The 13,637-nt window shown below is 42.4% G+C and overlaps 3 protein-coding genes across 4 annotated transcripts in view; 1 reads left to right on the top strand and 2 right to left on the bottom strand.

The window, feature by feature from the left end:
• Positions 1–420: 420 nt before the first annotated feature.
• On the bottom strand, positions 421–1,476 carry LOC113658626 (mannose-specific lectin-like). Its single transcript, XM_027171168.2, has 3 exons — positions 1,368–1,476; positions 846–939; positions 421–750 (listed from the first exon to the last, which is right to left on the bottom strand). Exons 2-3 carry the CDS (start codon positions 933–935, stop codon positions 505–507), a joined length of 336 nt encoding a protein of 111 aa, XP_027026969.1. The 5' UTR covers positions 936–939; positions 1,368–1,476; the 3' UTR covers positions 421–504.
• Positions 1,477–6,249: 4,773 nt separating this feature from the next.
• On the top strand, positions 6,250–7,321 carry LOC113658627 (mannose-specific lectin-like). The gene is made up of 3 exons (XM_027171169.2): positions 6,250–6,381; positions 6,810–6,903; positions 6,991–7,321. The coding sequence occupies exons 2-3, from the start codon at positions 6,814–6,816 to the stop codon at positions 7,234–7,236; spliced, it is 336 nt and encodes a 111-aa protein (XP_027026970.1). The 5' UTR covers positions 6,250–6,381; positions 6,810–6,813; the 3' UTR covers positions 7,237–7,321.
• Positions 7,322–10,731: 3,410 nt separating this feature from the next.
• Positions 10,732–13,637, bottom strand: part of tnfaip8l3 (tumor necrosis factor, alpha-induced protein 8-like 3) — a 19,126-nt gene continuing 16,220 nt past the window's right edge. For both annotated transcript variants that reach the window (XM_047822645.1, XM_027143490.2), the window contains one exon: positions 10,732–13,414. In XM_047822645.1, the coding sequence (XP_047678601.1) occupies positions 12,852–13,414 (563 nt within the window). In that variant the 3' untranslated portion in view covers positions 10,732–12,851. The remainder of the gene's footprint in view (positions 13,415–13,637) is intronic.

The following is a 13,637-nucleotide window of genomic DNA, read 5'->3' on the forward strand; positions in this document are numbered from 1 at the left end:
TTGCGCATGCGCGGTATCGGTGCTGCTTTAGGTGACGTCTCTCAGCTCCCGGTTAACCTCTCGTCCATGGAAAGTCGCACAAACCCGAGAGAAATACACCACAGTAAATAAAATGGAAATAATTTAATGTTTCTTGGGCGGCCGGTACCGGTCCGCAGCCCGGGGGTTGGGGACCACTGCTGTAGATGAACATCCTCATGAAAATCCCTAAAACATGGAATGATCTGATCTGATCCTAACGAACGTAACAATTCGAAGTATAAACATTTTGGTGTTTTTTGAGTATAAACTTGGGTGCTTAGGATTTTTTATGCTTTTTTTTTATTACTTCAAAAAATGTTTTAACATTATTATGTAGCTAGATAAGCTTTCTAATTTTAAGTGCAATTACAGTACTATAATAACACACACACACACAGACCAGATTAATGTATTTTATTGATCACTGAATTGGAGAGAAACAAAGCTCAGAGACTTTTAAGACTTTTGTTACAGTATTTAGCTTCATTTTGTAGATTTCCACACAACAGCACCATTGTTCTCCACAACCAGTCTGCCGTCATTTCTCAGAGTTAAGCGGCAACGTTTGACTTTGCACGTGTTGGTGTTGGTAGCCCACAACGGTGTGTCATCTGAGTACATGACACAGTTGCAGTCTTCCTGCATGATCAGCCTATTGGCGCAGGTCTGTCCACAAGTGTTAGATGCCCAAATCGGCTTCCAGCCGTAGACCACAAAGTTCCCGTCCTCCTGAAACCAGACGTGAGCGTTATCTCAGTAAACAGCTGGTGAGTTAGTGAAGGTTATCTCTCTCTCTCTCTCTCTGAGCTTTTAGAGGATGTTACCTGAAAGATGGCCTTGTACTCTTTATTGTTGGATAACAGGAAGTCACCCTTCTGGAGCTCTTCGTCCATGGACAAGAAGTTCCTACTCATTGTTCTGGAAAAGAAAGAGAGTTAATGCAGCATGAAAACCACCAAAGAAACTCTCACATCTCGGTTCCTTCTAAAAGTCTCCAGTCAACATGTCTGTATCTTATACAGGAAAATGGCCCAGAACCTCGACCTGCTTCTAACTCTTTCAGATTTCTCTCCAACATCACTCTTTTAGCTGTATTTCAGTTTCAAAACCTCAATCTTAAGAAAATTAAATATTAATCTTCCCTGTTATATTGTGTGGAGATTAAAGTGCGATAGAAAGATTTCTGAAACATTTAAGATAGATAGGACACTTCACCCCAGACTGCAGACTGCATAAATACATTTATGTCTCTACTGAATTAAAACACAGAAGCAATGTTAACGTTCTCCAATCAGACAGGGAGTTTGTGTTCATCTTAATAATTAGGTTTATAGAGTTTTACCAACCTGCACAGTGATGACACGACCAGACGCAGCTGCCTGAAGATGACCTGGTGATTTGTGGTGTTTCACGTTGGAGCAGCTGTTTATATGTTCCCTTTTCCACTTTAACACGCATGCGTGAAATCATGACGTTTTTGCACTCTTTTTTTTTTTTGCACATTTTCTGCATTGAGCAAATAGTGCATGTGTTAGTATCGTGTCTCTAAAGACTTATACTTGATCTTTATAGCTTCAGACTTTACTGTTGTGTTTACAGAAAGTATTCACAGCTCATTCACATTTTATGTTACAGCCTTTCAAAATGGATTAAATTCATTATTTTCCTCAAAATTCTACAAACAAAACCCCATAATAAAAGGAGAACGATGTTTGTTTAAAATCTTTGCTGATCTAGTAAAAAAAAATCCCACATACATAAGTATTCACAGCCTTTGCTCAGTAATTTGTTGAAGCTTCTTTGTCAGCAATTAAAGCTTCAAGTCTTTTTGAGTACGATGCTACAAGCTTGTCACACCTATTTTTGGACAGTTTCTCCCATTCTTCTTTGTAGGACCTCTCAAGCTCCATCAGATTGGATGGGAACGTCGGTGTTCAGCCATTTTCAGCTGTGTTTAAGTCTGGGCTCTGTCTGGGCCTCTCAAGGACATTCACAGAGTTTTCCTGCCTCTGCTCTATTATCTTGGCTGTGTGCTTAAGGTTGTTGTGCTGTTGGAAGATGAACCTTCTCCCCAGTGTGAAGTCCAGAGGGCTCTGGAGCAGGTTTTCATCAAGGATGTCTCTGTTCCTTGTTGCATACATCATTCACTTAATCCTGAATAGTCTCCCAGTTCCTGCCACTGAAAAACATCCCACCACCATGCTTCACTATAGGGATGGCATTGGCCGGGTGATGAGAGATGCCTGGTTTCCTCCAGACATGACACTTGCTACAGTATTCAAGTCAAACATGGTCTGAGAGTCCTTCATGGTCTGAGGGTCTGAGGGTCTCAGGGTGTAGGCCAGATGTCATGCCCCTTTTACTGGCTTCCGTCTGGCAACTCTACCATTCAGGCCTGATTGGTGGAGTGCTGCAGAGAGGGATCTCCTCTCTCGACAGAGAAATGCTAGACCTCTGTCAGAGTGACCATCGGGCTCTTGGTCACCTCCCTGACTGAGGGCCTTCTCCCTGATCGCTCAGTTTGGCCGTGCGACCCGCTTTAGGAAGAGTTCTGGTGGTTTTCCATTCATGGATGATGGAGGTACCTTCAATGCTGCAGAAATTTTTCTGTACCCTTCCCCAGATCTGTGCCTAGATACAATCCTACAGATGATTCCTTGGACTTCTTGGCTTGGTTTTTGCTCTGACATGCACTGTTAACTGTGGGACCTTACATAGACAGATGTGTGTCTTTCCAAATCATGTCCAATCAACTGAATTTACCACAGGTTCTCCAATCATCTCAAGGATGATCAGTGGAAACAGGATACAGCTGAGCTCAATTTTCAGTGTCATGGCAAAGGCTGTGAATAGGATTTTTTTGTTTGTTTGTTTGTTTTTAATAAATTTACAGTTTAAAGTTTTGATGTCTTTTATTTTGAAATTTCCACCTTTCGTTTATTACGTCACTTTGTGTATCCACAGATGCATATAATCTGAGAGTTTGCATGTGGGTTGGAAGGGGGGTGAGTAGCTGGGATGCTCACTTTCTGTTGACCGTTTCTTTTGATATACAGTTTTTTTCTTTTTCATTTAGTTCATTCATTGGAGATGATCTTATCTTGCCATCATTACCTTTCTGCTGTATTCTTTAACATCACACTAAACCACCTGTATGCAACAGAAATGCGTCATCTTTAACTCCCTCTACTCAGCCTCTTAGCGGATATTGGTTGCTGCTACATAATGAAATGAATCCATTTTCAAAAAAAGCTGCATCATAACAAAATGTGGAAAAAGCAACTTGTACAGTATTTGTGCTGCGCAGGCTTGTGACACGCCAAGTGACAAACAAACGGCTTTTTCTTAAACTCAGCAATTAGTACAAAATGTGTTTATGGGGTTATGGGGTGTTTATGCATGTACATTAACACTATGGGAAGTGCCTTTTTCAGAGGAAATGAACACTTAGCTAACTTGTTTTTTTAGTCTGCCATTTTCTCTATGTACCGCTCCTCCACTAGCAGGGTGATATGCACAATGCTGTCAGGTCTATGCCTGATTAATCGCCTACCTGTTTTAGTGCGTTGTTGACAAATGGGGTACCAGAAACACTGCTGATCATATTTGGAATTACTTATTAATTCTGACAACAGGGCTTTTGCAACATTACTGGCCTCCACCCACTTTAAAAACATATCACCAGTCACTAAGCAATATCTTTTCCCTTCACTCTGTGCTAACTCGATGAAATCCATTTGCAGACATTGCATGGTTGTGGGTGTGATTTAACCAGCATTGGGTGTGGGTGTGGGTGTGCTTTAACTAGCATTGGGTGTGGGTGTGTTTTAACCAGCATTGGGTGTGGGTGTGGGTGTGTTTTAACCAGCATTGGGTGTGGGTGTGGGTGTGTTTTAACCAGCATCTTCCAGCATTGTTTGTTGCACATTTTTCACAAAAACACTTGTGGTCACTTTCTTTGTCAAACAGGGTTTGCCACTGGGGCCATACCAAGCCCCATTTCTTACCAAACATCCTGCTTTCCTCCATGATGCTCTTTCTTCTTTAGATTAGATTAGATTAGATAAGATTCAACTTTGTCATTACACATGTACAAGTACAAGGCAACGAAATGCAGTTTGGCATCTAACCAGAAGTGCAATAAACAGCAGGTGCAAGATGTACAGTATGAACAGGACAATATACAGATGAATATACTGTGGACAAGATATACAGGTTGGGTGCTATAGACATAATATACAGGGTGCTATAGATTATTTATTATTTTGAAACAATATAAAGGTGCTATTGACATAAAATACAGGGGCAAGGGGTTGGGGTGGGGGGTTCACTGGGAAAATGGCGGGAAGTGAAGTTCATGTGATGTGCTGTGTGGTTTTCAGCTCCCGTTACAGTGCTTGTGGTCAGCGGCTGTGCAGTTCCCATACCAGACTGTGACACAGTTGGGAGGTCAGGAGGTTCTCGGTTGCACAGCGGTTAAAGTTCACCAGCATGGCTGAAGACAGGTGATGTCTCTTCAGTGTCCTTAAGAGGAACAGGTTCTCTAAGATGTGGATCCCCAAGAACTTGAAGCTGGTGACACATACAACTGGCAGATCATTAAAGTGGTTGGGTCCCGCGTGCCACCTCTTTCCCCCCTGAAGTCGAAGATGAGCTGCTTTGTTTTGCTGGTGTTAAGGAGCAGGTTGTTGTCAGCAAACCATGCGGTCAGATGCTGTAAGTTGACCTTTAGGCTGTCTGTAAGTCTGACCTTTAGGCTGGTGATGAGGCCAATCACTGTGGTGTCGTCAGCAAACTTGACTATGGAATTAGATCCCTGCACACGCCTGCAGTTGTAAGTGAAGAGGGAATAAAGGAATGGGCTCAGCACACAGCCCTGAGGTACACCTGTGTTAAGGGTGATGGTGGAAGAGCAGATGTGGCCTGACCTGACATGCTAGGGGCTGTTGGTCAGAAAGTCCATAATCCAGTGACAGAGGGAGGTGCTGATGCCTAGATCCCCAAGTTTGGTGATTTACTTGAAAGGGATAATGGTATTAAATGCTAAGCTAAAGTCCACAATCAGCATTTGTGCATATGTGTTATAATTGTCTAGATGTGTGAGCTGATGTGTGAGCACAGAGTGTTCTACAGAGAGCTCTGTGCTTCTATTGCTGCGGTAGGCAAACTGATGTGGGTCCAATTTGGGTGGAAAGCAGTTCTTTAGGTGTGCCAGGAGCTCAAAGATCTTCATGATAATGTGTGTGTGTTTTTCTGTATGTGAATGTATGTGTGTGTATATGTGAGTGTGTCATGTATGAGAAGGTGTGTGAGCACACACAAGTTGTGTTATTGAACACACACTATAGAGTATTAATGTGTTCTGGCTCTAGATGAGACGTGAGAAAGAGTTTTACGTGGAGTAATTACCTTGTGTGTCAGATAGACTGGTGTGTGTAACGATCAGCTCATGAGGTAACACACTAAATACTTTAGCCATTAGCTGCTAACACCACATGCTGCCACACTGACTCACTAATTAGTGCAATCAAAGAAGTCACATGACCAGAGGACACGAAGGTGAGTTCAAAAAGACTGTTTAATTAAAGACAGTACAAAAGATTTCACACACACACACACACACACACACACACACACACACACACACACACACACACACACACACACACACACACACAGCCTGCCAATTGGTAGCCCAACACCTTAACCTCTACCTTGTATAAGGGTGTCTGCCAAATGCCATACATGTAAATAACTGCACTGCAGAAACTTCTGCTTCTTCTGTCTGCCAGCATGTCCACACATCTTTATCCCACGTCTCATCAAAGTACAGAAGTAACTGTCACTGACTCCAGTTAATCTGTTCTTCTTAATAGAAGCAAAGTGCTAAAAAATTTTCTTCTATATTTCTTTTATTGACAGAAACCTGTGGATTTACCGGAATGAAGAGACAGAAGGGAAATGCTGTCTGACCTCCAGACTGAACCTCACACTGAGGGAAAGGTGGAAAAAAACTGTAGTTGACTGTTCACTAAATGCTGTCTTAATACTGTCTAAATGCTGTCCATGGTAATGAGATAATCAGCGTAAAACCCAGCATATAAAATTTACATAGAAGATCCAGTAAAGTATGTTTTTGTAAAATAGTCCTAAGGCATTTAAGTCTTTAGAGACACGATACTAACACATGCACTATTTGCTCAATGCAGAAAATGTGCAAAAAAATAAAAGAGTGCAAAAAACGTCATGATTTCACGCATGCGGAAAAGGGAACATATAAACTGCTGCTCCAACGTGAAACACCACAAATCACCAGATCATCTTCAGGCAGCTGCATCTGGTCGTGTCATCACTGTGCAGGTTGGTAAAACTCTATAAACCTAATTATTAAGATGAACACAAACTCCCTGTCTGATTGGAGAACGTTAACATTGCTGCTGTGTTTTAATTCAGTAGAGACATAAATGTATTTATGCAGTCTGCAGTCTGGGGTGAAGTGTCCTATCTATCTTAAATGTTTCAGAAATCTTTCTATCACACTTTAATCTCCACACAAAATACCAGGGAAGATTAATATTTAATTTTCTTAAGATTGAGGTTTTGAAACTGAAATACAGCTAAAAGAGTGATGTTGGAGAGAAATCTGAAAGAGTTAGAAGCAGGTCGAGGTTCTGGGCCATTTTCCTGTATAAGATACAGACATGTTGACTGGAGACTTTTAGAAGGAACCGAGATGTGAGAGTTTCTTTGGTGGTTTTCATGCTGCATTAACTCTCTTTCTTTTCCAGAACAATGAGTAGGAACTTCTTGTCCATGGACAAAGAGCTCCAGAAGGGTGACTTCCTGTTATCCAACAATGGAGAGTACAAGGCCATCTTTCAGGTAACATCCTTTAAAAGCTCAGAGAGAGAGATAACCTGCACTAACTCACCAGCTGTTTACTGAGATAACGCTCACGTCTGGTTTCAGGAGGACGGGAACTTTGTGGTCTACGGCTGGAAGCCGATTTGGGCGTCTAACACTGGTGGACAGACCTGCGCTAAAAGGCTGATCATGCAGGAAGACTGCAACTGTGTCATGTACTCAGATGACACAGCGTTGTGGCACACCAACACCAACAAGTCCGACGTCAAACGTTGCCGCTTAACTCTGAGGAATGACGGCAGACTGGTTGTGGAGAACAATGGTGATGTTGTGTGGAAATCTACAAAATGAAGCTAAATACCGTAAAAAAAAGTCTTAAAAGTCTCTGAGCTTTGTTTCTCTCCAATTCAGTGATCAATAAAATACATTAATCTGGTCTGTGTGTGTGTGTGTTATTATAGTACTGTAATTGCACTTAAAATTAGAAAGCTTATCTAGCTACATAATAATGTTAAAACATTTTTTGAAGTAATAAAAAAAAGCATAAAAAATCCTAAGCACCAAAGTTTATACTCAAAAAACACCAAAATGTTCGAATTGTTACGTTCGTTAGGATCAGATCAGATCATTCCATGTTTTAGGGATTTTCATGAGGATGTTCATCTACAGCAGTGGTCCCCAACCCCCGGGCTGCGGACCGGTACCGGCCGCCCAAGAAACATTAAATTATTTCCATTTTATTTACTGTGGTGTGTTTCTCTCGGGTTTGTGCGACTTTCCATGGACGAGAGGTTAACCGGGAGCTGAGAGACGTCACCTAAAGCAGCACCGATACCGCGCATGCGCAAAATATCATGATATCGGGCCGGGTTTAGGTGACGTCTGGAGCTGAGCGGCTGCAAGCGGCAGTGGTGTTGTAGCTTTGGTGGAGAGAGAAGGTGTGTATCGCTCTTCTCTCTGTTCACCGGTACTTTGTCATGTTTAACAGTGCTTGGTGTACGTGTATATTGTGTTTGCTCAAATTTAACCCACAAATTAGCAAAAATGAGCACGAAACAGACGTCGTTAGAAAGTTAGAAACTCTGCCGGTGTTCTGGATTAAAGTCATGGCGGAATACCCTGAGATTGTCACCACAGCACTTACATCCCTATCGCCATTTCCGACATGCTATCTGTGTGAAGCGGGGATTTCTGCAGTGACGGCAACCGAAACAAAACAACGGAATAAACCGGACATAAGCGACACACTTCGGGTGTCATTGTCTCCTATTACCCCAGATGGAACCGTCTCGTTGTAAAGAAACAAGCTCAGGGTTCTCATTGATTTAGCGTTGTAGTGAGTTAAAAAGGCGTGTTTAAATACAATTACATTAAAATTATTCATTTTAATTTAATTGTGTAGCCGCCACCCCACCCCCACCAGGCCGCGGTAAAATGTTCAAACATTGACCGGTCCGCGGCGAAAAAAACGTTGGGGAGCAGTGAGTTACAGTATAAAAACCTTCTAACAAAAACTGCATCCAAGCCGCTGACACATCAATTCTCTGCCACAGACAGACAGACGGAGCAGCCCGTTTGGCGGGCTGTTTGAAAAATCCGTGTAGCCAATGAGCAGAAAGGGGTGTAGCCAATGGTGTAGTCTAGTTTTTTGTACTGAGTATACTGTGACCCCCCCCCACCCCCCCCCCCACCCAGCCTCATACACACCCATCCTTGAGCGACACCCCATAGGCACCACCACACTCACTAACGCATAAAATATGCATCTACATGTAATTGAGAGCATTATTAAAGACTGCTTATGTGTTATCAACATTCACATTTATTATAAGCAACAAAAGACAGTCAGCTGATAAAACCTGAGCTCCAGGTCCCATATTCATATAACATTTAAGGCTAAATGTAGCTCTTAATGGTATAAAGTTCACCCAAAAATGATAATCGTGTTATTTCCTCACCCTCAATTTGTTCTAAAACTGTACGAGTTTCTTTCTTCTGTTTAACACAAAAGTTGATATTTTGAAAAATGGCACAGTTTTGATTTTTGGGTGAACTTTATACCTTTAAGAGCTACAGTTAGCCTTAAATGTTATATGAATATGGGACCTGGAGCTCAGGTTTTATCAGCTGTCAGTTTTCAATGTACATTTAAGAGTGAACAATAAACATTTGTTCAGTTTTATCACCAACACTCATTTCATTGCAGAATATTATGAACTGAATGAACTGGTAGTTTATAAAGCTTTATAAATACATGTGTACTCGGGCTGTGGGTGAAATGTCACCCGAAGCTGCTGTAGGTTTAGGCGCAGGCTTCCGAAAACACTCAGAGTGTAGTTTGGGTCTGCTTTCGTTTCGTATCTTCTTTTACATTAGTTAGTTAATTTCTAATTTGTGCCACAAAACACCGCCAAGCAACTGATTTTCCTCCTCGGTAGGTGACGTCAGATCAGGTCACAGGCCACGGAAGCCACAATGGTCCAAAAACGTTAGTGATTCACAACCACAGTCTGTGTTCACAACACAGTGCAGGGTGAATTTATGACTGAAAGTTCTGTCACAAAACGATATTGTTACGTATCCTCACGCTTTTAAGTGGGTATATGGAAATCTTTGGCCTTTCCTAGTGGGTATACGGCGTACACCTGCGTATCACGTAGACTACACCACTGGGTGTAGCCAATGAGGAGAGAGAGAGAGAGAACGAGAGAGAACGAGAGAGAGAGAGAGAGAGAGAGAGAGAGAGAGAGAGAGAGAGATATTCCTTTCTGCAAAGTGTCCTATCCATCTATCTATCCCTGTAGATTTGGAAAATAAATATTTTATTTAAATTTATTTTAGTTAGTTAGTCTAAAAAAATCAGACAAACACACAAACACTCTCTCTCTCTCTCTCTCTCTCTCTCTCTCTCTCTCTCTCTCTCTCTCTCTCTCTCTCTCTGTTTCTCGGCCAATCAGAACAAACCTCTAGGGTTTATTTCTGTAACTGAATTCTGTTCAATTTGAATCTGTTTAAACTCGTGAATGATTCTTTCCTGAACAGCAGGGGGCGGTGTGAGCTCAGTCTAATTACTTACTGCGTGTGTGTGTGTGTGTGTGTGTGTGTGTGTGTGTGTGTGTGTGTGTGTGTGTGTGTGTGTGTGTGTGTGTGTGTGTGAGAGAGAGAGAGATACAGAGCAGACAGAGCTAACATTGTACTGTAATCTCCTGCTCTTCATCTCTCCTGTGTTTCTTCTTTGTCCTTCTTTTAAATATGTAAAGAATTTCTCTTCTACAGGAAATCACACCTCCAGTACAGAGAGTGTGGGAAGCTTTCACTCGTTACCACTTATCCTTTTCTGGTTTTACATTGTATTATTATTATTATTATTATTATTATTATTATTATTATTATTATTATTATTATTATTAATAATAATAATAATAATAATAATAATAATAAATAATGTTTCTGCTCTAGGGTTTTAAATATTTGAGCAGATTAAACTAAAAGTGTGTGTTAGAATGTGTGTGAGAAGGTGTGTGTGTGTGTGTGTGTGTGTGTGTGTGTGTGTGTGTATGCGTGTGAGCACACACAAGTTGTGTTCTTTCACAAAAACTATAGAGTATTAATGTTTTCTAGCTCTAGCTTAAACTAAAAGTGTGTGTTAGAATGTGTGTCAGAAAGACTTGCGTGTGTGTGTGTGTGTGTGTGTGTGTGTGTGTGTGTGTGTGTGTGTGTAACGATCAGCTCATAAGGTAACACACTAAATACTTTAGCCGTTAGCTGCTAACACCACATGCTGCCGCACTGACTCACTAATTAGTGCAATCAAAGACGAAGTCACATGACCAGAGGACATGAAGGTGAGTTCAAAAAGACTGTTTAATGAAAGATAGTGCAGAAGATTTCACACACACACACACACACACACACACACACACACACACACACACACACACACACACACACACACACACATCAGAGCCTCAGCATTCGTGAAATACCAGAGCCTTCAGAAGCAGATCAATTTTTAATGATATTTTTCCCATCAGCCCCTGAAGTAGAACCAGGTCTCTGTTGGTTTCCTGTTTTTTTTTTGTGCAGGGAAAAAAAATCCAACCTGGAACTTTGGTTGTCCATCCAGCCAAAATCTTTAAAGGTTCCTTGTAAAACCCTGCAGTGTTTTATAAGTGCAACATGACCTGGAACTAGAAACCTTAGAAGAAAAATGTACCAATGACTTACTTAGAACTCTAAACCGTAACTAAACACGGACTGTCTTGTTTTTTTTCCAACAAAAAAGGATGTATACAGAGCCCTACGTATGACCCTCGAGCTGTAAGCCGTACAGAGCACATGAACATGTGGTACTGTCATCTCTGTTCCTGTTTGAACTGCATGAAGAACACATGAAGAACCCGTGCTGTATGATCTGACCTCTGATCAGGAGCGTTAGAGCAGGTTTGCTGTGTGCTGAAAATGAGACACTGGATTTTCTATTTTAAATCTAACAGTTTTTATTTGAATTCGCTTCTTAAACACACACACCACACATACACACGACACATACACACACCACACACAGACACACGCACAAGCAATACACACAAGCTAAAGCCACTTTCTTGTCTCGCATCGCTTTTCATTGCATGCGATGAAAACAGAAGCTTAAAACAGGCACGCACGCACGCACACACACACACACACACACACACACACACACACACACACACACACACACACACAGAGGTTTGGATACAAACAACATCATAGCATTTTGACCGTACTGTCTTTCCTCTGCAGTCAGAGGAATAAAGAAACAACAGCATGTTTTTCCACGACAGGGAGACAGAGAGGATGAGAGGAGAACACCAGCCGAAACTCCGGTCTGAAATCATTCAGGAAAGGAAATTATATAAATGATAAAAGTTTAGGACTGTAGCAGAGAGACCGAAAGGAAGGAGAGATGAGAGAGGAGAGTAGAAAGTGGCTAAAGCACGCCATCGTCAAGGCGATTGTTCATGCTGTCGCTCAGGTGCAGGAAGTGAAGGAAGAGGGATGAGATGAGATGAGATGAGATGAGATGGGATTGGAATGAACTATTCTAACGAGTATTAAGGCATGGAGTTCATGTGGTAATAACATGGATATCGACTGCTTTCTAACATCCCATAATTCTACAATATCAGACTCTACTGTCACACTTTCACCTTAATCTGAGTTCTGCACTCTGATTGGTCAGAAGGTGTGGAGTCATTTTCTAGAACAGCAGCTCTTACAGCTGAACAGGTTTATATTAACGCACTTACAACGACACCTTACGGTTTCTATAGTAACAGCTCATTCGCATGGACGTGTATGAGCTTTAACGTGCGGAAGGAGTCTCCAGTGTCAGGGCTGTGTAACAGTCCAAGGTAAAGCTGGAACTCCAAGTTTTCTTTACAATCCTTTGCCGTTCGTATGTTAGCATTTGTAACGATCGGCGTATTTTTATCTGATTACGCTGAAGAGAGAGAACAAAGAGAGGCGCTGGAGACGGAACCTCTCTTTATGCTAGATCGTAAGAGAGAACTGGAACTCGTTTCGCGAACTTTCTTTAATAAATAAAAGGTGGAAATTGCTGAGAGAAAATAAACATCGGAGTCACTCCATCACTTAGAACTCTAAGCTACCAAAATGTTTCTCCTGACATTTAAGGATTGAAGTGAACACAATCCACATGGCTTCATTATTTCAGAATGGTACTGGAACTCGGTCCCCCCCGGTGCCATGACCCGTGTGTATCAGTGACCGCGTGTGTGATTTTTGCCGATAGAAGAACATCTGTTAGGTGTGAGAGCGGAGCCTGTCTGAATCATAGTCATGGAGTGGAGTCGGGATGAAGAATTAGACAGGACAGAAAAATTGGAGAAGATCGACTGGCAGTCTGGTAGAAACAGGAGAGCAGGAGAAAGAGGAGAAACAAGGGAAAAGTCAGGAGGTCACTAAAGTATCCCCTCATCCAGAAGTTTGTTTATCCCGTCACAGATTTTGCTCAGGTAGAGTCTGTACTCGTCTCCCGAGCCGTAAAGCTCGGCCAGGAATTGGACGTCGGAGAAGTGGTTGAAGACCCGGTCGATGCGTGCGTGTGAGCGTGATGTCAGGTGGTTCTCCACAATCTCGTGGAGTAGATCCCGGCACTCGAGGAGCAGCTGAGAGAGGATGCCACAGTCGAAGGTGAACTCCACCTCGTGGAAGCTCACGGCCGTCATGGCTGCCTGGTTCAGCTTCTTGCGGAAGCGCTCGACCGCCTCGAGCTCGTCGGTGCTGAAGCGGCGGTTACGGTAGAGCACGCCGAGCTTCAGTGCAATCTTGATGACGTCGCGGATGATGCTGTGTGCCTCCTTCTTGCTCTTGGTGAACTCTCGGCTTGCCTTGTACAGCTCGTCCAAGATGGAGCTGCTCGTGTCGTCCGTCAGCAGGTTGGCCACTGCCATCGTCGCCATCTTGCTTAGGATCTTCTTTTGAGCCTGCAGGGCCAGATTCTTCGAGTTGAAGATCTCGGGCCCTGGAGGAAGAGCAGACAGAAGTTAGAAACAGAACAAAGGGATAAACAGAGAGCATGAAAGGATAAAGTCTATAAATGTTTATGTTGATCACTTGGAACAGGAGCTCAACAAGGATTCTCTGTATGATTAACGCTTCTACCTAAAACCTAAGAAGGAAGTGAAGCAGTACCACAGAGAGAGACGCGAGAAAGAACAAGTGGGAAAGAACAGAAACCGTCACCT

The sequence above is a fragment of the Tachysurus fulvidraco genome, chromosome 13, assembly GCF_022655615.1.
Source record: "Tachysurus fulvidraco isolate hzauxx_2018 chromosome 13, HZAU_PFXX_2.0, whole genome shotgun sequence".
NCBI classification, from domain to species: Eukaryota; Metazoa; Chordata; class Actinopteri; order Siluriformes; family Bagridae; genus Tachysurus; species Tachysurus fulvidraco.